Here is a 26572-nt window from a genome sequence, read left to right as displayed (position 1 = left end):
AAGGCGCAGTTAGTGTATTACATTGATTGATAATAAAAGTCGCTCTCTGGGTTATTTTCCAGTATCTGTAGGCGCTGGGTGTGTGCTGGCATACTCTCTGTCTCTCCAAAGGGCCTTGTTGGGGAATTGTCCCCTTATAGATATATCCCTGTGTGTGTGGGGGTGTCGGTACGTGCATGTCTGAAGCGGAAGGCTCGTCCAAGGAGGAGGTGGAGCGAATGAGTGGTGTGTCTCCGTCGGCAACGCCGACTCATGAGTGGATGGACATGTGGCATATGTTAAATGCAAGTGTGGCCTCATTACATAAGAGACTGGACCTGGCAGAGTCCAGGGAAAAAGCACAATCCACGGATTGGTCTGGGTCACAGGGCCCGTCGGGGTCTCAAAAACGTCCCCTATCCCAAATAGTTGACACTGATACCGACACGGATTCTGATTCCAGTGTCGATTACGATGATGCAAGATTGCACCTAAGGGTGGCAAAAGGTATTCAGTGTATGATTATTGCTATGAAAGAGGTTTTGCATATCACAGATGACCCCTCTGTCCCTGACACGAGGGTGCGCATGTATAAGGAAAAGAAACCTGAGGTAACCTTTCCCCCTTCTCATGAGCTTAACGAGTTGTTTGAAAAAGCTTGGGAAACTCCAGATAAAAAACTGCAGATTCTCAAAAGGGTTCTTATGGCGTATCCTTTTCCTGCTCAGGACAGGGTGCGTTGGGAATCCTCTCCCAGGGTGGACAAGGCTTTGACACGCCTGTCCAAGAAGATGGCGCTACCATCTCCAGACACGGCAGCCCTCAAGGATCCTGCTGATCGCAGACAGGAGACTACTTTAAAGTCTATGCGCATACAGGTGTTTTGCTCAGACCGGCAATAGCATCGGCATGGGTATGTAGCGCAGTTGCAGCATGGACAGATACCTTGTCAGAGGGCCTTGATACCCTAGACAGATACCATTTTATTAACATTAGCCCACATTAAAGACGCAGTCTTATTTATGAGGGACGCTCAAAGAGACGTTATGCTGCTGGGTTCCAGAGCCAATGCCATGGCTATTTCTGCGAGACGAGCTTTATGGACCCGCCAATGGACGGGTGATGCAGACTCCAAAAAACATATGGAGGTTTTACCTTACAAGGGTGAAGTGTTGTTTGGGGAGGGGCTCGCGGACCTGGTTTCCACAGCTACCGCGGGTAAATCTACCTTTTTACCTTTTGTTCCCCAACAGCAAAAGAAAACTCCACAGTATCAGATGCATTCCTTTCGGTCGCATAAGGCCAGAAGAGGTCGGGGCTCCTCCTTCCTTGCCAGAGGTAAGGGTAAAGGAAAGAGAACACCTGCGTTGGCTAGTTCCCAGGAGCAGAAGTCCTCCCCGGCTTCTACAAAATCCACCGCATGACGCTGGGGCTCCCCTAAGGGAGTCCGCACCAGGGGGGGGATGTCTTCGACTTTTCACCCGAATCTGGGTTCTTTCAGAAGTGGATCCTTGGGCAATCGAAATTGTTTCCCAAGGCTACAAGCTGGAATTCGAAGAGGTTCCCCCCCGCCAATTTTTCAAGTCGGCCTTGCCAGCTTCGCCACCGGAAAGGGAAGTAGTGTTAGCTGCAATTCAAAAGCTGTGTCAACAGCAAGTGGTGGTCCAGGTTCCCCTGGTTCAACAGGGAAAAGGGTATTATTCAACCCTGTTTGTGGTCCCGAAGCCGGATGGTTCGGTCAGACCCATTTTAAATCTAAAATCCCTAAACTTGTACTTAAAAAAAGTTCAAATTCAAGATGGAATCACTCCGAGCGGTCATATCCAGCCTGGAAGGGGGGATTTTATGGTGTCACTAGACATAAAGGATGCATACCTTCATGTCCCCATACACCCTCCTCATCAGGAGTACCTGAGATTCGCTGTACAGGACTGTCATTACTCGTTTCAGACGTTGCCGTTTGGGCTTTCCACGGCCCGAGGATTTTCACCAAGGTAATGGCAGAGATGATGGTGCTCCTGCGCAGGCAGGGAGTCACAATTATCCCATACTTGGACGATCTCCTGATAAAGGCGAGCTCGAGAGACAAATTACTGGAGAGCGTGTCGCTCTCCTTGAAAGTGCTGCAACAGCACGGTTGGATTCTCAATCTGCCAAAGTCACAATTGGTTCCAACGACTCGGCTATCGTTCCTAGGCATGATTCTGGACACGGAACAAAAGAGGGTTTTTCTCCCATTGGAAAAAGCTCAGGATCTCCAGAACTTGGTCAGAGACCTGCTAAAACCAAAAAGAGTGTCTGTTCATCAATGCACTCGAGTTCTGGGAAAAATGGTGGCAGCCTACGAGGCCATCCCCTTCGGCAGGTTTCATGCGAGGACTTTTCAGTGTGATCTTCTGGACAAGTGGTCCGGGTCTCGTCTACAAATACATCAGAGAATAACCCTGTCCCCCAGGGCCAGAGTGTCTCTCCTGTGGTGGCTGCAGAGTGCTCACCTCCTAGAGGGTCGCAGGTTCGGCATTCAAGACTGGGTTCTGGTGACCACGGACGCGAGCCTCCGAGGATGGGGAGCAGTCACACAGGGAAGAAATTTTCAGGGACTGTGGTCAAGCCAGGAGGCTCGTCTACACATCAACATACTGGAGTTGAGGGCCATATACAACGGCCTACGACAAGCGGAGAATCTTCTTCGGGGCCTTCCGTTTCTTATTTAATCAGACAACGTCACAGCCGTGGCTCATGTAAACCGCCAAGGCGGGACAAGGAGCAGAGTGGCGATGGCGGAAGCCACCAGGATTCTTCGCTGGGCGTAAAATCACGTAAGCGCTCTGTCAGCTGTCTTCATTCCGGGAGTGGACAACTGGGAAGCAGACTTCCTCAGCAGACACGATCTCCATCCAGGAGAGTGGGGACTTCATCAAGAAGTTTTTGCAGAAATAACAAGTCTTTGGGGAATTCCTCAAATAGACATGATGGCGTCACGCCTCAACAAGAAGCTTCGGAGGTATTGTGCCAGGTCACGGGACCCTCAGGCAGTAGCAGTAGACGCCCTGGTGACACCATGGGTGTTTCGGTCGGTCTATGCGTTTTCTCCTCTTCCTCTCATCCCAAAGATATTGAGACTCATAAGACAAAGGGGAGTGCAGGCAATACTCATTGTTCCAGATTGGCCTCGAAGGGCCTGGTACTCAGATCTTCAGGAAATGCTCACAGAAGATCCTTGGCCTCTTCCTCTCAGAGAGGACCTGTTACAGCAGGGGCCATGTGTGTTCCAAGACTTACCGCGGTTACGTTTGACGGCATAGCGGTTGAGCACCGAATCCTAGCTGAAAAAGGTATTCCGGAGGAAGTCATCCCTACTCTACTAAAAGCTAGGAAGGAGGTGACGGCGAAGCATTATCACCATATCTGAAGGAAATATGTTTCTTGGTGTGAAGCCAAGAATTCTCCTACGGAAGATTCCATCTGGGCCGATTTCTCCATTTTCTACAAACAGGAGTGGATATGGGCCTGAAATTAGGCTCCAATAAGGTACAGATTTCGGCCTTATCTATCTTCTTTCAGAGGGAATTGGCTTCTCTCCCAGAAGTCCAGACGTTTGTGATGGGAGTGCTGAACATCCAGCCCCCCTTTGTGCCCCCAGTGGCACCGAGGGACCTTAACGTGGTCTTAAACTTCCTGAAATCTCACTGGTTTGAACCTCTTCAAACAGTTGAATTAAAATTTCTCACGTGTAAGGTGGTCATGTTATTGGCCTTGGCATCTGCAAGGCGGGTGTCCGAATTGGCGGCCTTGTCCCACAAGAGCCCCTATTTGATTTTCCATGTGGATAGAGCTGAGTTGAGGACGCGTCCTCAATTTTTGCCTAAGGTGGTTTCTTCTTTTCACATGAACCAACCTATTGTGGTGCCTGTGGCTACGGGGGACTGGGAGGACTCCAAGTTCCTGGATGTGGTCAGGGCATTAAAGATTTATGTAGCCAGGACGGCTAGGGTTAGGAAAACAGAGGCTCTGTTTGTCCTGTATGCAGCCAACAAGGTTGGCGCTCCTGCTTCTAAGCAGACTATTGCTCGCTGTATCTGTAACACGATTAAGCAGGCTCATTCTAAGGCTGGATTGCCGTTGCCTAATTCAGTAAAGGCCCATTCCACTAGGAAGGTGGGCTCTTCTTGGGCGGCTGCCCGAGGCGTCTCGGCATTCCAGCTTTGCCGAGCAGCAACTTGGTCGGGTTCAAACACTTTTGCGAAGTTCTACAAGTTTGATACCCTGGCTGAGGAGGACCTTGCATTTGCTCAGTCGGTGATGCAGAGTCATCCGCATTCTCCCGCCCGGTTTGGAGCTTTGGTATAAACCCCATGGTCCTTACGGAGTCCCCAGCATCCTCTAGGACGTAAGAGAAAATAAGATTTTAAACCTACCGGTAAATCTTTTTCTCCTAGTCCATAGAGGATGCTGGGCGCCCGTCCCAGTGCGGACTAAGGGGGTAATTCCAAGTTGATCGCAGCAGAAATTTTTTTAGCAGTTGGGCAAAACCATGTGCACTGCAGGGGGGCAGATATAACATTTGCAGAGAGAGTTAGAATTGGGTGGCTTATTTTGTTTCTGTGCAGGGTAAATACTGGCTGCTTTATATTTACACTGAAATTTAGATTGCAGACTTAACTCACCACACCCAAATCTAACTCTCTCTGCACATGTTATATCTGCCTCCCCTGCAGTGCACATGGTTTTGCCCAACTACTAAAAAATTTCCTGCTGCGATCAACTTGGAATTACCCCCTAAATCTGCAAGACTTGTATATAGTTGTTGCTTTCATAAGGGTTATGTTGCAGTTGGAATCGGTCTTTGACTGATCCTGTTTTTTGTTCATACTGTTGACTGGTTGTGTATTTTCCAGGTTATACGGTGTGGATGGTGTGGGCTGGTATGAATCTTGCCCTTAGATTAACAAAATCCTTTCCTCATACTGTCCATCTCCTCTGGGCACAGTTCTCTAACTGAGGTCTGGAGGAGGGGCATAGAGGGAGGAGCCAGTGCACACCCATACTAAAAGTTCTTTATAGTGCCCATATCTCCTGCGGAGCCCGTCTATACCCCATGGTCCTTACGGAGTCCCCAGCATCCTCTACGGACTAGGAGAAAAAGATTTACCGGTAGGTTTAAAATCTTATTTTTTGGAGTAAAAGATATTCCTGAAAACAGGCGTATTTACTCTTCCCGTCCAACTCCGAAGTTCCTGACGACACTGAACATCGCCTTCCTGAAAACGCCCCAATTACAGCTCAGTTACTCTCTGTCAGTCATACCAGAGCGTGTCACGCAAGCTTTTTCTTCACACAAGTGTACATTCACCTCAGCATTAGGCCAATTTTGATCAGTGTACACACTTGCAAAATTCCCCCCCCCCCCCCCCCTCTTTTGCCTGAAGGCCCACCGCCATTTACATGAAGGCCCAATCCCTTTTTCTTAAAGGCATACCACCTTTTACCTGAAGGCCCACCACCATTTACGTGTAGACACCAGCCACTCTTACGTGTAGGCCAACCTCCCTCATACTCACTGGATGCAGAATGCTAACATTTTCTATACATTGACTTCTTGAGAATGAATATTTTTGCTAAATGCTCTTATCATTACCCATCACTGTGCTACCAGCATGCCGTCTCCATGGTCTGGTCGCATGAGGCCTTGGTATGTCTTTGTGCTGCTTAGCTCTGCTGTAGAGAAATGCATGCACAACCTCACCCTCTATTCCTGTCTGCATAAGCAATGCCACCTCCTTCATACACATGTTACTGCAATGCAGAGTATAGAATAAGATAATGACAGGCGTCAGAGATTCCCTGCCGGAAACTGGGTCTGCGCAGCTAATTGAAAGCTCTCCGTAATTTAGGGAGGGGGGGGGGACTGGAAATGGTTAGGTCCCTGCAGACCTGATTATGCTGCTCCCTGTTGTACCTCACCTTGGATAACACAGAGCTTTCTCAAAAAAATCCTTATAATTTGTAACCCTGAGGAGGAGGCAGGAGGTCTTGCATTGATGAGGAAACACCATACACTATATATTTATACAATGTAATGTTTGAAATGTAAAGAGGCTTTGTATTTATTAGTAATGTGTACTTGGTGCCTGCACGCAGCAGAGGCAGCCATTTTGTGGACTTAACTAATCTGCTTGACAGTGCAGCCTATCCATTCACTGGGAACTGGTTGACATCACTCAGGCGCAAAATGGTGGCAGCATCCATTTTGTGGGCTGAATCAATATGCTTGATTAAAGCCAAAACTAAATTCATGACTAAAATTTTGTACTTTCCCTTATTATGTAATTGATATTTAATTGTACTTAATACCTCAAAGAATATCTCAGCTACACATAAATATTAGCTTTGAATAGAGCTGAACGGGTGGCAGCTACACCGGGCCTGACAGTTAGGGACCCTGAAAAGCACCTTCAGCTGATGAACAGTCTGATGAGAGGGTACTTTGACGCAGGCATGTCTAGGGGCCTGTGTGTACAGGGGAAACGTAACCCCCTCTGTGTGTGTGCCAACAGATGCTCCCTGGCATGAGTTAGCCACATCCCTTCTGGTGGCCACCATTCCCCCCACCCCCCCAGTTCCCTGGCCTGCCCAGTATCTTGGTGGCAAACGGTTCCTGCCCGCCACTCATTGGTCTTTATCCCATGATGCTTTGCTTGACGTCCACTGTGGGTAAAATAGAAGAACACTGGATAATCTCCTCGTGCAGCAACGTAATTTCTAGATATTATATCATGTAACAAGGTGGTGCTGGCGTCTTCCATTATTACCTCAGCAAAGCGTTTTATGTGGGAATTAAGCATGTAATAAGCAGACAGGTGAGCGGAGTAATGTCGCCCTATGAAGCGATTTCCCTCAGTCTGCTGGAATGCGTTGCTGCCAAGTCAATCTGTGGGCTCATTATTCTTGTGCTCGGTGGAGGAGACACTGTGCTCTGTTTGTATCTCATTCAGTGCAGCTTCACCTTCCTCTCCAGAAATGTCTGCTCAGTTTGAAGAGGGAAGTTAAAACACTTTGTAACCACTTATAAACCATCAGCTGTGTTATCGCTGGGTTAATTACCTATACGGCAGCCGAGCTGTTGACGCTTTGCGCCTCAGCAATCTCATTGGTCTGTGGTGAATTAATTGGCTGTGTCTGCACGGGAGTTTTAGTGCAGCTGTAAAAATGGCGTCAATTACTGGAGGTTATTTCCAAGGCTCTCCCGGTGCACAGCTTGAGGCACCTGGGTTTTGCGCAAGTGCACTTATATGGCCCACCAAGCGGACTTTGAGGCGCAGCCTACTCTTCTCTCTTCAGTGACCCCTCCGAAATTTCTTAAGCTGTGCAAGGAGGCATGAAAACCGCAAGAGGTGTTCCACCATCGGTCGCATCATGGAACTTGCAGCAGCCCCATGCTGTGTGCAGAATCTCCTTCAGACTATGCCCTCCAGAGAGTGTGCGATTATGCGTCTGAGATCACAACCAGTTATACCCTAACTGTGATGAGTTTGTATGTTCTCCCTATGCTTGCATGGGTTTCCTCCGGGTACTCCGGTTACACTTCAAAAATATGCTAGCCGTTTAGTTGTCCTCTGACAAAAAGTGTGTGTGCGCACATATGTGTGGTAGCAAATATAGGGACCATTTAGTTTTAGCTATTTAAAACTCGTTATGTATGATAAATGGTGAGACTTAAAAACCCTTTGGCCGCAAGTTAATAAAGGGTCTACTTTATTTTTGGCACATATTTGGTGCCTCAGTGGCGTCACTACGTCCTAGTTGGTTGATAGTCTGGATATTGGTTCAGCCAACAAAATGGCTGCCTACAGTGTACAAAGGTGACAAGCTCCCTATGGTCTATTAGAGAACACTGCAGAGATCCTCACAGAGTCTTATCACATGTCTAGACTGAACTTTCTTCTACCTCAGTCTGAGACACCAAAAGCTCATTGTTTACCCCCACTTCGTGACCCAGACCGCAGAAGATTTGGTAGCACGCATTTTATACACCTGCGCGGGAGCCTGCCCTTACATACATGTGACAAAATGCCTTTTCACATGAACTGGAAGCATAATTTAAATTCAGTTGCGGTTAATCGTCTTTTCAGATACACTTAGCTCACACATTTGCTAGACAATGTCATTCTGATTATTCCAGCAATAGCAAATTGCATTGGATGGGAATGATTCCCTTAACTGAATTGACCGGGACCCCTTTTCCTGTCTGAGGTGATTCTGAGGGATACTTGGTGCCGGTTACATGGCTGTTGTCAGGGAAGAGGAAATACATAGCGTGGGTTCCCGATATTGTATTTCCTGATTTTCGGTCACTGATTGGGAATATTTATTTTGTGTGTGTTTTTCTTTCAGCTGGCTCGGCACTATAAAACGTTACAGCAGATGTTGAGGCCGGGGAATGATCCAGACGGGGGCGATGAAGCGCTGACGTACTACGCTAACCACACGGCACAAATTGAGGTAAAGGGTTTGTTTATGCCAGTGCTACGGTATATCTTACCCAAACTCCTCCCAAATTGAATTCCTTACTAGGCGATCCCTCAGGTCAGTACAACACACAACCTCCAGTACAGCGCACCTCATGTTTACTCAGCACTGCGTCAGATTTGTCGCAGCCACCTGTTGGCCTGCGCACAGGGCATTGTCCGGTCATAAAGGCTTTTTTTTTGCAAAACTAAAGGAATACTGACCCTCACTGCACTCTTTTGTCTGCCCAACTCAACCTGGGCCTAGCTGAGCGAGTTTGTGCATCTACCTGAAAAACGGGCGTATGTAGGGGAGAAAAGCGGGTGTCATTCGAAATACCAACCAATTTAGCTTTATTTTTCAAAATCATTGAGATTGTCGCTTTGGCATGTGCCAATTCTTGTAGCGCTACAGCACACTCCACCTGTACACAGAAGCTGTGAGAGTTGGGCATCATTTTATTCCTCAAAACCCAGGAATGCCTTCGGTATTGTTACAGATTGTCCGTCACGATCGAACAATGGAGCAGATTGTGTTTCCCGTGCCGAATATCTGCGAGTTTCTGACCCGAGAATCAATGCGTCGGGTGTTTAACTCCACCGAGAGAGACGAACAGGGCAGCAAAGTCAACGACTTCTTCCAGCAGACCGAAGACTTATACAACGAAATGAAATGGCAGAAAAAGATCAGGCGTGAGTATATTTATAACATCAACGTAAATAAGGAGGAGTTTGGGCTAGAAGATACAAAGCACCCAGAGCACCTTCCACCGCCTCACAATAGAGGCAGCCATTTTGTGGTTGACCATTATTCATGGAATCCAGCCTTTGTGCCCTTAGGCCTGGTTATCATTTCCTGTTGAATACACAAAATGGCTGCTGCCTCTCTCTGTAGGCCACAGTTACACTTTTCTCTGTCATAATTCAGATCAAATGGAAATTATAATGAGCTCTTTCTGGTCTTTTGGTGGCTTACCTGCAAATATAAAATTATATTAACATTAAAATATTTATTTCATAACATTCTGCGCATAGCAGGTGTCCTGTAACTGATTGTTCCTGAGACTGAGCAAAGCGAGTTCCTGATGCGGTTAGTTTCAGCAAATGTCTTTATTTAAATTACTTTTTAAAAGTTCAAGAAATTCTGATTTATTATTGAACAAGTGCTGGTTTGTCCATTGTCTCTGGTTTTAATTATTTATGCGTCTCCAGCAAAATGCCTCAGAATCAGATTAAAGCCCAGTCCCAAATTCAGACCTGATCGCAAAAGCAAAATCTTTCTTTAATGGGTAAAACCATGGGTGGTAATTCAGACCTGATCGCTAGGCTGCGTTTTCGCACAGCGCGCGATCAGGTCTAAACGGCACATGCGTATGCACCGCAATGCGCAGGCGCGTCACACGGGTACAAAGCGGATCGCCGCTCAGCGACGGGTTTGTGCGAAGAATCCATTTGCACAGGTGTTCGCAAGGAAAGTGACGGGAAGAGGGCGTTTCTGTGTGGCAACTGACCGTTTTCAGAGAGTGGTTGGAAAAAATGCAGGCGTGTTCATCGTTTGCAGGGAGGGTTCTTGACGTCAATTCCGGTCCCGGACAGGCTGATGTGATCGCAGCGGCTGAGTAAGTTCTGGGCTACTCAGAGACTGCACAAGATCTGTTTGTACAGCTCTGCTACACATGCGATCACACACTTGCACAGCTAAAATACACTCCCCCTGTAGGCGGCGACTATCTGATCGCAGCAGTGCAAAAATCACCTGCTAGCGATCAGGTCTGAATTAGTGCATTGCAGGTGGGGCAGATGTAACATGTGCAGAGAGTTAGATTTGGGTGGGTTATATTGTTTCTGTGCAGGGTAAATACTGGCTGCTTTATTTTTACACTGCAATTTAGATTCAGTTTGAACACACCCCACCCAAATCTAACACTCTCTGCACATGTTACATCTGCCCTTCCCCCCTGCAGTGCAGCATGGTTTTGCCCATTAGCTAACAAATTTGCTGCTGTGATCAGGTCTGAATTAGGCCCCTAGACAACTAGCGGCTCAAAGTCTTCCCTGTGTGTCCACATACAGGTAGCCTCAGGTTGGCAAAGCGTGCTGGGTCTTGTAGTTCCACGGCAGTTGGGGAGTAAGCGGTTGCTCACATCTGGAATAAAGTAATCACTTTTCAGAATGGAGAAATGGATCGTACATCTTACTGCGATAAACTGTCATAGGGGGAGATTTATCAAATCTTGGAGAGAGAGAAAGTGGAGAGAGGTAAAGTACCAACCAGTCAGCTACTAACTGTCATTTTTCGAATGCAGTCTGTAACATGGCCGTTAGGAGATGATTGGCTGGTACTTTGGGGTCCATTTACTAAGCCTTGGAGAGAAATAAAGTGGAAGGAGATAAAGTACCAACAAATCGGCTCCTTCCTGTCATGTGACAGACTGTGTTTGCAAAATGAGCTGGTAGACTTTATCGCTCTCCAATGCTTAGTAAATATACCACTTTATCTCAAGCTTTGATAAATCTCCCCCAGTGTGTGTTTATTTCCCTGTAACCTCAAATGGCCACAGTACAATTGAAAGAAAAACTATGGATTTATTCCTAAAATTATTGATCAATAACTTTAGAACATATGATCTCTCGGCCGTGGCTGCGCCTTTGTATAAACCAACAAACTGCCTACATACCGTATATTGCAGATCAGATAAATAATTGATCGGCACAAAGTGTCTGTAAGTGGCGATACGTCTCGCTAGCTCCTCCTCCATTTCCCATAATGCAAATACTCATTGATTTTATTGAGTGTTAATTATTAAAGGGACTCGGAGAATGCACTGCAAATCTCTCTGGTAACCGTCAGCGTTCTCCCTCCAGAGGGGTGGAAACACCAGCTGAAAGCAGTTTCTGTAATTTATACTTGGTATTCTATGTATACATCAAGGTTTTGTATCCACGGCTGGAACAAGGCGCAGGCTGTGCTCGGTACACATTGTACCTTTTTAATATTTGATTAGTTAATCAGATCTCTTTGGCATTCTGTTCGCAAACGTGCCGCACTTCATCACCGCGTCTGCAATCCGCAGACGGCCGAGTGCTGTGAGGCCATCGGAAACCCTCCCTGCAGCCCAGACGAGGCACGCTTTTAGTAATTAGCTGTCTTGGCAAAAAAAACTACTTTTTCTTTCTTTTTGTTTTTACTTCTTAAATGTGAAAGATTTTCAGACCGAGGCATAGTGACTTGTGTGTTTAGATATCACATCCCTGTAGATGGGAAGGTCTGCATTTCGTTTTCTTTGCTCCGTTTGAAGAACAGTTTAAAATATAAAAGTTTTCTCAGCTTGTTCCTACAAAACACATCGGAGCTGCCGTTGGCGCAGTATCAAGGTAATTGTGGCTACAAAACCGTCTAATGTATGAAGCAGTCGTGATTGGGCAAGGTGCATCTCTCGGAATTTCCAGGAGACCCCACAATTTGGTACAGTCTACCCCGGATAGAAAGCCCCCCCCAGCACTGCTAGAGTGGTCAGTGGGGCCTGGTGATACCAATCACATCTCATCGCTAATAAATACGTAAGGCTGAGCAGGGAATGAAGCTTGGATGCTGTACCTTCAAGCGCATCTTATGAATTGGTTGATATTTTTTATTCATTCATTCATTCATGAAATATATGGTATGACAGGGCGTGTGTGTCTTAAGCATAGGTTGTCACCCCCAGTGTAGTAATACCCAGGTCATAAGCATAGTTCCCTCACCCCAAGTGTAGTAATACTCAGGTTATTAGCATAGGTCCCTCACCCCAAGTGTAGTAATACCCAGGTCATAAGCATAGATCCCTCACCCCAAGTGTAGTAATACTCAGGTTATTAGCATAGGTCCCTCACCCCAAGTGTAGTAATACCCAGGTCATAAGCATAGGTCCCTCACCCCAAGTGTAGTAATACACGGGTTATTAGCATAGGTCCCTCACCCCAAGTGTAGTAATACTCAGGTTATTAGCATAGGTCCCTCACCCCAAGTGTAGTAATACCCAGGTCATAAGCATAGGTCCCTCACCCCAAGTGTAGTAATACCCAGGTCATAAGCATAGGTCCCTCACCCCAAGTGTAGTAATACACGGGTTATTAGCATAGGTCCCTCACCCCAAGTGTAGTAATACCCAGGTCATAAGCATAGGTCCCTCACCCCAAGTGTAGTAATACACGGGTTATTAGCATAGGTCCCTCACCCCAAGTGTAGTAATACTCAGGTTATTAGCATAGGTCCCTCACCCCAAGTGTAGTAATACCCAGGTCATAAGCATAGGTCCCTCACCCCAAGTGTAGTAATACCCAGGTCATAAGCATAGGTCCCTCACCCCAAGTGTAGTAATACACGGGTTATTAGCATAGGTCCCTCACCCCAAGTGTAGTAATACCCAGGTCATAAGCATAGGTCCCTCACCCCAAGTGTAGTAATACACGGGTTATTAGCATAGGTCCCTCACCCCAAGTGTAGTAATACCCAGGTCATAAGCATAGGTCCCTCACCCCAAGTGTAGTAATACACGGGTTTTTAGCATAGGTCCCTCACCCCAAGTGTAGTAATACCCAGGTCATAAGCATAGGTCCCTCACCCCAAGTGTAGTAATACACGGGTTATTAACATAGGTCCCTCACCCCAAGTGTAGTAATACACAGGTTATCAGCATAGGTCCCTCACCCCAAGTGTAGTAATACCCACGTTATACGCAAATGTAAGTCTCACTCTCCAAGGGGAGATGTATTAAGCAGTGTAATAAGTGAAGAAGTAGACCAGTGTTGAATCTGCTTCTACCTATCATTTTATAGATTGTACTTGAGCAATGCCGCCTCAAAGCTCATTGGTTGCTATGGGCAACTTCACTTCTCCACTCTATACACTGCCTAATAAAAATGTTTTGTAACAGCCAGCAAGACCGTCTCTCGGTGCACATGGGAACATACAGCAGCCTCTACACCAATCTCCCTGTACATCTCTCTGGCATCAGTGTATCCCGGGCCACCGCCCCATGCGTCCCTACTATAAATCTATCACTGCAGCCGCTCATCCATTAGCTGTGATCAGCCTGGTGGCGCTGGAGTAATGAAGGCCGGAGTCTGGTGTGCTGGGAGCTGTAATGCAGGCATGAGATCTCCGCGCCGATGTTCTATAATAACTCTGTGATACATTGCGGCTGACGTCTCCTGCGGCACCTGACCTGGTGCAGTCCTTCCTTACAGCTGATCCCTCACATTCGCAAATTAAACGTTTACATTTCAGTGAAACTTTCTGTTTGCACACCAACTGCTTTATTACCCGGAGATCAGCGGTAGACGTGTCATTAAGCTCCATCCCTGACGTGCATGCATGTGGATGAATTAGTGAGTGCAGGTGTTCAGCCTCGGAAACAAATATCATTATTCTTCCATGTTAAGAGCGAAGAAATAAAAAGTATTTGGGGGGAGCTTTATCAAAACACGGAGAGAGATAAAGTACCAACCAATCATCTTCTGTCATGTTATAGGCTGTAAAAAAGGAAAGATATTCCTCCAGCACACTGAAAAGGATTAGCAGTGAGGTTTGGATACTACATGATAAAAGAAATACAGAGATCTCAGTTTGCATATATTTACAAAGATATCATTAAGCCGACAGGCATCTCAGTTTCTGGTGGTCCCTAGCGCTACGTGATAATAGCACCCACTATGCATCATGTAATTGCAAATTGTTATGCTACATGATGATAGCACAAACATGAATACAGTATATCTAAAATGAGAGCCAACTCACCTGAAGCCACCCCAAGATCCTTCAAATGGCACTACAAGGACCAGCATTGCCTCCAAATGATGGTCCCATCCATGCCTCTCAGAACAGTAATATAAAATGGTGGCTCGTCAATCAATTCAAATGGTCTGTTACAGGTGCATGAAAGGGAGGAGTTATTATAGACAGGAAACAAAAGGGAAAAAGTGGTTAAAGTTACAGTGCACTCATTTCCTATGCACAGTGGAAGCCATATTGTGACCTGGGCCAGTAGTCATGACGATGCACCCAATTTGTTCACTAGGAGCTGGTAATAGCATTAAGACCTAAAAGAGGAGATGCATCAGGCCTTGGAGAGAGATAAAGTGTAGAAATTGGCCAAAGCAGCGATCGGTTATGTCACCAGTTCCTAGACAAAACATTCTCAGACATGTTGGTCCAGCCCACAAAATGGCTGCCCGCACTGTGAGGGGATTTCAGGTGCAGATTGATGTACTGTAATGAAAATGAGCGTTTTCGGAGCATGTGATAAAACATCTCTGTAAATATTTGGAGAGCGTGTGTGTGTGTGTGTAAATGTAGATTTCAGGGTGTTTGTCAGCCATCCTGCCACGTGAAGCCATCATGTGTCTCACCAGCACATCCTGCTCTGAACAGACGTGTGTCTATAACCCTTCTGCTTCCTCACAGTGCGCTTATTTCCGTGAATTACCGTTCCACATTCAGCAGTTCACGCAATAAGTTTCTCTGTCACACCATCAGGGCCGGATTGAGGTTTTTGGGGGCCTTGTCCACTAAAAATGTCAGTGTGGTATACTGGCGATGTCGTGGGAGACCGCCCCCGGCCGCCCTGTTGTTAATCTGGCACTGCATACGATCTATTAATTGCACATTTATTTAGAAACTGCTCAGTTATCAGTAACACCATATATGAAAGACAGGTAGGAGGCAGATTCAGTAGCGTCCTCTGAATGTACAAAAAACATTTACACCTGGACAGAAAAGTTTCACCATCAATATTTTGCTGTTTAAAATTACTGCAAAATTACCTAAATTGACGTTTGCATCCTCTGCGGGAAAGTACCAATAATTTATATAAGTCACACTTCATGAAACATTCATTCTTTATGTTAGCGCTAGTACACCAGCGACTGTAACATGTGACCAGCTGTACACGGCTATGCACCAAGATCGGGATAGATCAGTCCTGTAGCCTATGAGACGGACTACATGTGCTAGACCGTACTACAATGTATAAAAGGATCTGCAGCACGTCCCAACACCTCCTGCCAGTCATTGCACAGCGCCAGATATGTAGACTGGTCCACAAGGACGACTAATCCGTGGTTACAAGTATCGCTACACCGTGGCTGCATGTGACCGGTCACAGATCACAGTCGCTCCCATACTGCCTAGTGCGCTCTACCTGCCAGTCCTAGTGCGTTCCCACAATAAGACCATATCATTATTTCTCTAACGTCCTAGTGGATGCTGGGGACTCCGTAAGGACCATGGGGAATAGACGGCTCCGCAGGAGACTGGGCACACTAAAAGAAAGATTTGGTACTACCTGGTGTGCACTGGCTCCTCCCTCTATGCCCCTCCTCCAGACCTCAGTTAGATTTCTGTGCCCGGCCGAGCTGGATGCACACTAGGGGCTCTCCTGAGCTCCTAGAAAGAAAGTATATTTTAGGTTTTTTATTTTACAGTGAGACCTGCTGGCAACAGGCTCACTGCAACGAGGGACTAAGGGGAGAAGAAGCGAACCTACCTGCTTGCAGCTAGCTTGGGCTTCTTAGGCTACTGGACACCATTAGCTCCAGAGGGATCGACCGCAGGACCCGTCCTTGGTGTTCGTTCCCGGAGCCGCGCCGCCGTCCCCCTTACAGAGCCAGAAGCAAGAAGATGGTCCGGAAAATCGGCGGCAGAAGACATCAGTCTTCACCAAGGTAGCGCACAGCACTGCAGCTGTGCGCCATTGCTCCTCATACACACTTCACACTCCGGTCACTGAGGGTGCAGGGCGCTGGGGGGGGGGGGCGCCCTGAGCAGCAATAATATCACCTTGGCTGGCAAAATAACCACAATATATAGCCCCAGAGGCTATATGTGTGGTAATTACCCCTGCCAGAATACAGAAAAAAGCGGGAGAAAAGTCCGCCGAAAAAGGGGCGGAGCCATCTCCCTCAGCACACTGGCGCCATTATTCCCTCACAGTTCCGCTGGAAGGAAGCTCCCTGACTCTCCCCTGCAGTCTACACTACAGAAAAGGGTAAAAAAGAGAGGGGGGGCACAGATTGAGGCGCAGTAAATATTATAGCAGCTATAAGGGACATAATTCAGTTAGTCCCTGCATTATATAGCGCTCTGGTGTGTGCTGGCATACTCTATCTCTGTCTCCCCAAAGGGCTTTTGTGGGGTCCTGTCTCCTTTAAGAGCATTCCCTGTGTGCGGTGTGTCGGTACGGCTGTGTCGACATGTTTGATGAGGAGACTTATGTGGAGGCGGAGCAGATGCCTATAAATGTGATGTCACCCCCTGCGGGGCAGACACCTGAGTGGATGGACTTATGGAAGGAATTACGTGCAAGTGTCGACTCCTAACATAAAAAATTTGACGACAGGCCAAATACGGGACAGCCGGCTTCTCAGCCCGTGCCTGCCCAGGCAATTCAATGGCCATCAGGGGCTCTAAAACGCCCACTACCTCAGATGGCAGACACAGATGTCGACACGGATACTGATACCAGTGTCGACGACGATGAGTCAAATTTAATGTCCACTAGGGCCATTCGTGGCATGATTGAGGCAATGAAAGAGGTTTTACACCTTTCTGATATAAACCCAGGTACCTCAAAAAAGGGTATTATGTTTGGGGAGAAAAAACTACCAATAGTTTTTCCCCCATCTGAAGAATTAAATGAAGTGTGTGAAGAAGCGTGGGCTTTCCCTGATAAGAAATTGGTGATTTCAAAAAAATTACTAATGGCGTTCCCTTTCTCGCCAGAGGATAGGTCACGTTGGGAAACTCCCCCTAGAGTGGATAAAGCGCTCACACGTTTGTCTAAAAAGGTGGCACTACCGTCTCCAGATACGGCCGCCCTAAAGGAACCTGCTGATAGAAAGCAGGAGGCTATCCTAAAGTCTATATATACACACACTGGTGTTATACTGAGACCAGCTATTGCTTCAGCATGGATGTGCAGTGCACTTGGTCAGATTCCCTGTCAGAAAATATTGACACCCTGGACAGGGACACTATATTGCTTACCATAGAGCATATAAAAGACTCAGTCTTGTACATGAGAGATGCACAGAGGGAGATCTGCCGGCTGGCATCTAGAATAAGTGCATTGTCCATTTCTGCTAGGAGAGGCTTATGGACTCGGCAGTGGACAGGGGATGCAGATTCCAAAAGGCACATGGAAGTTTTGCCTTATAAGGGTGAGGAGTTATTCGGGGACGGTCTCTCAGACCTTGTTTCCACAGCAACAGCTGGGAAGTCAGCATTTTTACCCCATGTCCCCTCACAGCCTAAGAAAGCGCCGTACTATCAGGTGCAGTCCTTTCGAACCCAGAAAAACAGGCGGGGAAAAGGCGGGTCCTTTCTGTCTAGAGGCAGAGGAAGGGGGAAGAAACTGCACCACGCAGCAGGTTCCCAGGAACAAAAGTCCTCCCCCGCTTCTTCCAAATCCGCCGCATGACGGTGGGGCTCCACAGGCGGAGCCAGGTACGGTGGGGGGCCGCCTCAAAAATTTCAGCGATCAGTGGGTTCGCTCACGGGTGGATCCCTGGATCCTTCAAGTAGTATCTCAGGGGTACAAGCTGGAATTCGAGGCGACTTCCCCCCGCCGTTTCCTCAAATCGGCCTTACCGACAATTCCCTCGAGCAGGGAAGCTGTACTAGAGGCAATTCACAAGTTGTATTCCCAGCAGGTGATAGTAAAAGTGCCCCTACTTCAACAAGGACGGGGTTACTATTCCACACTGTTTGTGGTACCGAAACCGGACGGTTCGGTGAGACCCATTTGAAATTTGAAATCCTTGAACACATACATAAAAAAATCAAAGTTCAAGATGGAATCGCTCAGGGCGGTTATTGCAAGCCTGGACGAGGGGGATTACATGGTATCCCTGGACATCAAGGATGCTTACCTGCATGTCCCCATTTACCATCCTCACCAGGAGTACCTCAGATTTGTGGTACAGGATTGTCATTACCAATTCCAGACACTACCGTTTGGACTGTCCACGGCACCGAGGGTGTTTACCAAGGTAATGGCAGAAATGATGATACTCCTTCAAAAAAAGGGAGTTTTAATTATCCCGTACTTGGACGATCTCCTAATAAAGGCGAGGTCCAGGGAGCAGTTACTGGTCGGAGTAGCACTATCTCGGGAAGTGCTACAACAGCATGGCTGGATTCTAAACATCCCAAAGTCACAACTGGTTCCTTCCACACGCTTACTGTTCCTGGGGATGATTCTGGACACAGAACAGAAAAAGTGTTTCTCCCGCAGGAGAAAGCCAAGGAGCTGTCATCTCTAGTCAGAGACCTCCTAAAACCAAAACGGGTATCGTTGCATCACTGCACACGAGTCCTGGGAAAAATGGTGGCTTCATACGAAGCAATTCCATTCGGCAGGTTCCATGCAAGGACCTTCCAGTGGGACCTTTTGGACAAGTGGTCAGGATCGCATCTTCAGATGCATCAACTGATAACCCTGTCTCCAAGGACCAGGGTGTCTGGGATAGACATAAGGATATCCTTACAAAGAAATAAGGATCAAATAAGGTTAGTGATAAAAAATAATATAAAAAAAAAAAAGGGGCAGACTAGATGGGCCAAGTGGTTCTTATCTGCCGACAAATTCTATGTTTCTATGTTTCTATGTTACTGTGGTGGCTGCAGAGTGCTCATCTTCTAGAGGGCCGCAGATTCGGCATACAGGACTGGGTCCTGGTGACCACGGATGCCAGCCTTCGAGGCTGGGGAGCAGTCACACAGGGAAGAAACTTCCAAGGACTATGGTCAAGTCAGGAGACTTCCCTGCACATAAATATTCTGGAACTAAGGGCCATTTACAATGCCCTAAGTCAGGCAAAACCCCTGCTTCAAAACCAGCCGGTACTGATCCAGTCAGACAACATCACGGCAGTCGCCCATGTAAACCGTCAGGGCGGCACAAGAAGCAGGATGGCGATGGCAGAAGCCGCATGGATTCTCCGATGGGCGGAAAATCACATAATAGCACTGTCGGCAGTGTTCATTCCGGGAGTGGACAACTGGGAAGCAGACTTCCTCAGCAGACACGACCTACACCCGGGAGAGTGGGGACTTCATCCAGAAGTCTTCCTACTGTTGGTAAACCGTTGGGAAAGGCCACAGGTGGACATGATGGCGTCCCGCCTCAACAAAAAGCTAAAGAGATATTGCGCCAGGTCAAGGGACCCTCAGGCGATAGCTGTGGACGCGCTAGTGACACCGTGGGTGTACCAGTCGGTTTATGTGTTCCCTCCTCTGCCCCTCATACCAAAGGTACTGAGAATAATAAGAAGGTGAGGCGTAAGAACGATACTCGTGGTTCCGGATTGGCCAAGAAGAGCTTGGTACCCGGAACTTCAAGAAATGTTATCAGAGGACCCATGGCCTCTACCGCTCAGACAGGATCTGCTACAGCAGGGGCCCTGTCTGTTCCAAGACTTACCGCGGCTGCGTTTGACGGCATGGCGGTTGAATTCCGGATCCTAAAGGAGAAGGGCATTCCGGAGGAAGTCATTCCTACGCTGATAAAAGCCAGGAAAGAAGTAACCGCAAACCATTATCACCGCATTTGGCGAAAATATGTTGAGTGGTGTGAGGCCAGGAAGGCCCCCACAGAGGAATTTCAGCTGGGTCGTTTTCTGCACTTCCTACAGTCAGGAATGACTATGGGCCTAAAATTAGGTTCTATTAAGGTCCAGATTTCGGCTCTGTCGATTTTCTTCCAGAAAGAACTGGCTTCACTGCCTGAAGTTCAGACTTTTGTAAAGGGAGTGCTTCATATTCAGCCCCCTTTTGTGCCTCCTGTGGCACCTTGGGATCTCAATGTGGTGTTGAGTTTCCTAAAATCACATTGGTTTGAACCACTTAAAACCGTGGATCTCAAATATCTCACGTGGAAAGTGGTCATGTTATTGGCCTTGGCTTCGGCCAGGCGTGTGTCAGAATTGGCGGCTTTGTCGTGTAAAAGCCCTTATCTGATTTTCCATATGGATAGGGCAGAATTGAGGACTCGTCCCCAGTTTCTCCCTAAGGTGGTATCAGCTTTTCACTTGAACCAACCTATTGTAGTGCCTGCGGCTACTAAGGACTTGGAGGATTCCAAGTTACTGGACGTAGTCAGGGCCTTGAAAATTTATGTTTCCAGGACGGCTGGAGTCAGGAAAACTGACTCGCTTTTTATCCTGTATGCACCCAATAAAATAGGTGCTCCTGCTTCTAAGCAGACTGTTGCTCGCTGGATTTGTAGCACAATTCAGCTGGCGCATTCTGCGGCTGGTTTGCCGCATCCTAAATCAGTGAAAGCCCATTCCACGAGGAAGGTGGGCTCATCTTGGGCGGCTGCCCGAGGGGTCTCGGCTTTACAACTTTGCCGAGCTGCTACTTGGTCAGGGGCAAACACGTTTGCTAAATTCTACAAATTTGATACCCTGGCTGAGGAGGACCTTGAGTTCTCTCATTCGGTGCTGCAGAGTCATCCGCACTCTCCCGCCCGTTTGGGAGCTCTGGTATAATCCCCATGGTCCTTACGGAGTCCCCAGCATCCACTAGGACGTTAGAGAAAATAAGAATTTACTCACCGATAATTCTATTTCTCGTAGTCCGTAGTGGATGCTGGGCGCCCATCCCAAGTGCGGATTGTCTGCAATACTTGTATATAGTTATTGCCTAACTAAAGGGTTATTGTTGAGCCATCTGTTGAGAGGCTCAGTTGTTATTCATACTGTTAACTGGGTAGAATATCACGAGTTATACGGGGTGATTGGTGTGGCTGGTATGAGTCTTACCCGGGATTCAAAATCCTTCCTTATTGTGTCAGCTCTTCCGGGCACAGTATCCTAACTGAGGTCTGGAGGAGGGGCATAGAGGGAGGAGCCAGTGCACACCAGGTAGTACCAAATCTTTCTTTTAGTGTGCCCAGTCTCCTGCGGAGCCGTCTATTCCCCATGGTCCTTACGGAGTCCCCAGCATCCACTACGGACTACGAGAAATAGAATTATCGGTGAGTAAATTCGTATTTATTGTCCTTTCTTTATATGGCGCCACAAGGGTTCCGCAGCGCCCAATTACACAGTACATAAACAATAATCAAAACAGGAAAACAGCAACTTACAGTTGACAATATAGGACAAGTACAGGGTAAATAAACATAGCTACATCAGCAGATGGCACTGGAATAAGTATCAGGTGGCAGAAGACTGCTGGAGTTGGTGCACCTGAAGATTATTAAAGTAAGAAAAAGGATAAGCACGTGAGGGAAGAGGGCCCTGCTCGTGAGAGCGATCATTCTTAATTTCGCCATAGTCATGCAGCCAATACACCTTGGTTGAGGGGAAACGTGGCCAGTCCTGTTGTCACTCTGACCTCTTGTCTTGTTTCCACAGATAACCCGGCTCTCTTCTGGTTCTCCCGTCACATCTCTCTCTGGGGCAGCATTTCCTTCAACCTGGCCGTGTTCATCAACCTAGCAGTGGCGCTGTTTTATCCATTTGGGGATGATGCCGATGAAGGTAAGCAGACGCCCTGCCTGCTCTTGCCTTGTAAGGGGCGTGGGGAGCGCGTGCAACGGTGATGGCCACTGAGCCCGGCGTTCTTCCCGCAGAGCCAGGCAAGAGGTCACAAAATACTCTCACTGCTTTGAGATACTGCGCTAAAACTGCATCTTAATCGCAATGCAATGTTGTGACTATGACGCATGAGGAGACTGCGCTGATTAATGTGATATACGACACTTGTATAGTGTGTGCGACTCAGTCTGTATACAGAGCAGAACAGAACTTGTATTGGAAAAAGCTGCGGCGGCTGCATTGTATCACTTTGTGTACAGACTCAGAGACTCAGTTGCACACAGATATGCAGGTGTCATATATAACATTAATCAGCACAGTCTCCTCGTGTGTCATAGTCGCATTGCGTTGTGATTAAGACTAATTTTCAGCAAAAATGACGCCCTACGCTAGAAGATTCTCCCTTGTGACAGCAGCAGAGATTGAATTGAATTTATGGAGTGTCTGTTTCTGCAGATTTTTTTATTGCAATTTTCCAAAATGACTTTTATTTTTTCTCCGTTTGTTTTTCTTACATATTCTACTGTACAGGGAACCAAATTCTTTTTTTTTTTTTTTTGTTGCTTTGTAACTACAGATATGTCCTTTTATACTGCGGCTTCAGTTGCTCCAAGTAGCGCCACTCGCTGCACCAACTGCACTCCTACGGGTGTATTTACTAACGTGCGGGTTTTGGAATGTGAAGATGTTGCCCATAGCAACCCATCAGATTCTACTTATCATTGACAGAGCATCTTCTAGAAGATAATAGCCAGAATCTCACTGGTTCTATAGCAACCACTCCACATTTGAAAACCCGCACGTTAGTAAATATACCCCCTAGTGTACACTGACCACTGGGGCTTGCAACGTTTGTGTCTGTGTGAGATTGAGTCTCAATCTGTATGAAAAGGGTTCCGGTGCGAGCGGCCGCGGCTTTTCCTCATGCGAAGTTCCGCTGCATCTGTAACTCTGTACGTGTGTTCCTGTGCGTTTAAAGTCACTCTGGTACACTGTGAGGGTCTTTTCGCTGCAACGCGACGAAGACACAAAATTTAAAGAAAAATACGGTGCGGCCGCCGTCTTAAAGCATCTCGGTCGCGTCTGAAGTCCGGCGTTGTATGGCGTAAAGCCTCTCAGTGTATGAGGATAAATCTGTATAATACAGTTTATCACTTCGCTGCTGATTATATTGTAACAGTAACCGCCGGTGCCCCCTCTCTTTGTGCATTGGGGAGAGGGCACGTTTCATATTGGGGAGGGGATGATTTCCTCACAGAAGACGGCTCCTCAGACTGAGGTCGCCCGTTGGCAGAAGCTTATAGTGCAGTTTCCAGTTCGGAGAGTCACGTTCAAGTTTTACAAACTTTCCTAAGTGTGACTTATTATTCCTGTGCTACACAGATAATGCTCTAGGGCCCTCATTCCGAGTTGATCGCTCGCTGGCTACTTTTAGCAGCCGTGCAGACGCATAGTCGCCGCCCACAGGGGAGTGTATTTTAGCATAGCAAGAGTGTGAACGCCTGTGCTGCCGAGCGGCTGCAAACACATTTTGTGCAGAACAAGACCAGCCCTGTAGTTACTTATTCTGTGTGATGATTGCTGCGACGGAGGTCCCAGTATTGACGGCAGACACCCGCCCAGCAAACACCCGGCCACGCCTGCGTTTTCCCAAACACTCCCAGAAAACGGTCAGTTTACACCCAGAAACTCCCACTTCCTGTCAATCTCCTTGTGCCCGCCAGTGCGACTGTAAGCGTCGTTAGAACCTGTGCAAAACCACGATGCTCTTTGTACTTGTACGACGCGCCTGCACACTGCGGTGCATACGCATGCAAGGTTAGCCCCGTTCTGCCATAATCGCTGCGCTGCCAAAATCCGTAGCGAGCCATCAACTCGGAATGACCCCCTAAGGCGGCTTCTGTACGTCCTGTGTGAGCAGTATGTACAGGAGAGACTGAGTTTCCTGTATATCAGTGGCTGCTGCGCGGTGCCCCCTCCCATAATGCCTCCTTCGCCAGGGCGCTGCCATTCCAGCATCACATGCTGTTTGTGCTGCTTGTGTTACATGAGCACGTGTCTGTGCAGCCAGCCTGGCCTCCCCTGGGATTCCCCGGGCAGTATCGGACAGTCTCGCTCTGTCTTATTAGGAGGTCTCTTTGCACAGAGCTGTCATAAATATTCATGGGTTTTTTTAAGGTCAGCCGCCTCACGTGTGTGTGTGATTTCCTCGTGTGTAGCATTACAGAGAGATGGATATTGCTCAGCGCCCGCTCTGCCTTTCTCAGGGAATCTTCCAGGCTCCCTTGTCAGGCTATAGATTCGGAAACCACACTGCAAATCCTTGCACAGATAATGAGGGGTACATCCAGCACACAGAGAGAGGGAAGGGGGGGGGGGGAGTACTGCGTGCTTGCCCATCATACCAGAACAGAGGAAGCCAGTAACAGTCAGGTCCAGTGTACGGTGCAGATGTGGGTACGTGGACGGTAATGGTGGAAAGCGAGGACTGAGAACAGTATATTGGGGGTCATTCCGAGTTGATCGCTCGCTAGCTGTTTTTAGCAGCCGCGCAAACGCTATGTTGCCGCCCACTGGGAGTGTATTTTAGCTTAGCAGAAGTGCGAACGAAAGGATCGCAGAGCAGCTACAAAACAAAATTGTGCAGTTTCAGAGTAGCTCAATACCTACTCAGCGCTTGCGATCACTTCAGACTGTTCAGTTCCTGTTGTGACGTCACAAACACGCCCTGCGTTCGCCCAGCCACGCCCGCATTTTTCCTGGCACACCTGCGTTTTTCCGATCACTCCCTGAAAACGGTCAGTTGACACCCAGAAACGCCCACATCCTGTCAATCACTCTGCGGCCAGCAGTGCGACTGAAAAGCTTCGCTAGACCTTGTGTAAAAATACATCGGCTGTTATGAAAGTACGTCGCGCGTGCGCATTGCGACGCATGCGCAGAAGTGCAGTTTTTTTGCATCATCGCTGCTCAGCGAACATTTTCAGCTAGCGATCAACTCAGAATGACCCCCATTGTCCACAAAGGCGCATAGGAAATAGAATACGAGATAAGGGCAACGCAGTATTGAGCCGTATATTGTAAATGAATAACAAGTGACAGAAGTAGACAATCAGCGCTTAGAGGGTGTGATAAAAATAAAACTGTATACGTTCACAGCTTTTTTTCTCCTCCACGTTTACCTATGTGGATGTATTCCTCATGTGCATGTAAGGAAATTACAGAGAAAAATATTCCATATGGTGAAGCACAGTTTAATACATTTAAAAAGAAATCACAATTCCAACTTTAACACATTAAAATGCAAAAGTGCATGTAATGATAAATGAGTGGGGGATCCTTCCGAAGCTGCAAAATTAACAATTACCGGCTGGGTGTAGGACTATTCACAAAACAATCTCAGTCAGATTTGCCGCTTCCGTCTCCCCACACGTGCTGAACCACTTTTTTTTTTTCTATTCTCTATGTGGTGGAGGCTGAGAGTACCCTCCAAGACAGAATACCGATATATCTGCTGCTAGTTAAAAGCGCACTCCTCTACCCTTTCCTCCATCCTTGTGGTTATACTGTAAATGAATAACGTCTACTGTGAATGAATCTAAATAAACTTTCAAAGAAACAGAAGTGGTGCTGCCCATTTATCCACTATCGGAGCAGATACGGAGAACATCCAGCGTACAGAACCAGGGAGTAGATGTGTCCCACTCGTCAAGTCCTGAGAGGTCTGACCGTCGTAGGTAGAGTTGGCAATTTAAAGCTGCCCGTCCGTCCCCCCCCCCCCAAAAAAAATAGCAAATCTTTAAAACAAGTAGGACGCCCTGTGCAATTAAGACGCACCTCAGTAGAAATAAATCGCTATAGCGGGCCAGACATTGACCCAGCATCAGTCTATTGTGTGCTCTTTACATGGCCGGTCAACCTGGTGCTTCCCAATTACCTCCATTCCCCTCGCCACCTTATTCCCCAGGTCTTAAAAACATGAGTGGACCGGTCACCGTCTCCTACACAGTTGGCACATCCACCTGCTGACATACTCTGTGCTGCTGCAAACATTCCAGGGATCGTTATTGCCTACAGGTCATTTTAACACCAAGGACATCCGAAATGAGAAGGCATGGAAGGGCTAAATGCTATGAGATGCTTAGACCACAGTCATAGGTGACCCGTCACTGCAAACCCGGGAACTCATGGGATGTGGAGAATTTGTTGAGATCTTTGTGGTCACAAACCTCCTCCTAGACCTTCCGTCTCCCCTTCTCACCACCTTTGCCCTGCACCCTGAGGTCTTCTTACCCCCTCCCCTCTTTCTCTGTCCCCCAATGTTCTCTCTCTCCTGTCTTCCTTACCTCCTTTCCTCCCTACCAGTGTATTCCCCCACTCTTTATATCTCACCTCCTTTCTCCTTGCTCTATATCTCCCAATCCTGACACCCCCCCGCCCCCCAAGTACGTCTGTCAGACACTTAAGAGAAAGAAATGGGTCCTGGTCTCCAGCACACGGAT

General features: G+C 47.6%; 1 protein-coding gene across 4 annotated transcripts in view; it reads left to right on the top strand.

The window, feature by feature from the left end:
* ITPR2 (inositol 1,4,5-trisphosphate receptor type 2) overlaps window positions 1-26572 on the top strand; it is a 490021-nt gene that overhangs the window by 323915 nt on the left and 139534 nt on the right. For all 4 annotated transcript variants that reach the window (XM_063929104.1, XM_063929105.1, XM_063929106.1 and 1 more), the window contains 3 exons: window positions 8374-8481; window positions 8987-9179; window positions 21888-22013. In XM_063929104.1, the coding sequence (XP_063785174.1) occupies window positions 8374-8481; window positions 8987-9179; window positions 21888-22013 (427 nt within the window). The remainder of the gene's footprint in view (window positions 1-8373; window positions 8482-8986; window positions 9180-21887; window positions 22014-26572) is intronic.

Source organism: Pseudophryne corroboree, chromosome 6 (genome assembly GCF_028390025.1).
Source record: "Pseudophryne corroboree isolate aPseCor3 chromosome 6, aPseCor3.hap2, whole genome shotgun sequence".
NCBI classification, from domain to species: Eukaryota; Metazoa; Chordata; class Amphibia; order Anura; family Myobatrachidae; genus Pseudophryne; species Pseudophryne corroboree.
This window is presented reverse-complemented; position numbering and strand designations above follow the sequence as displayed.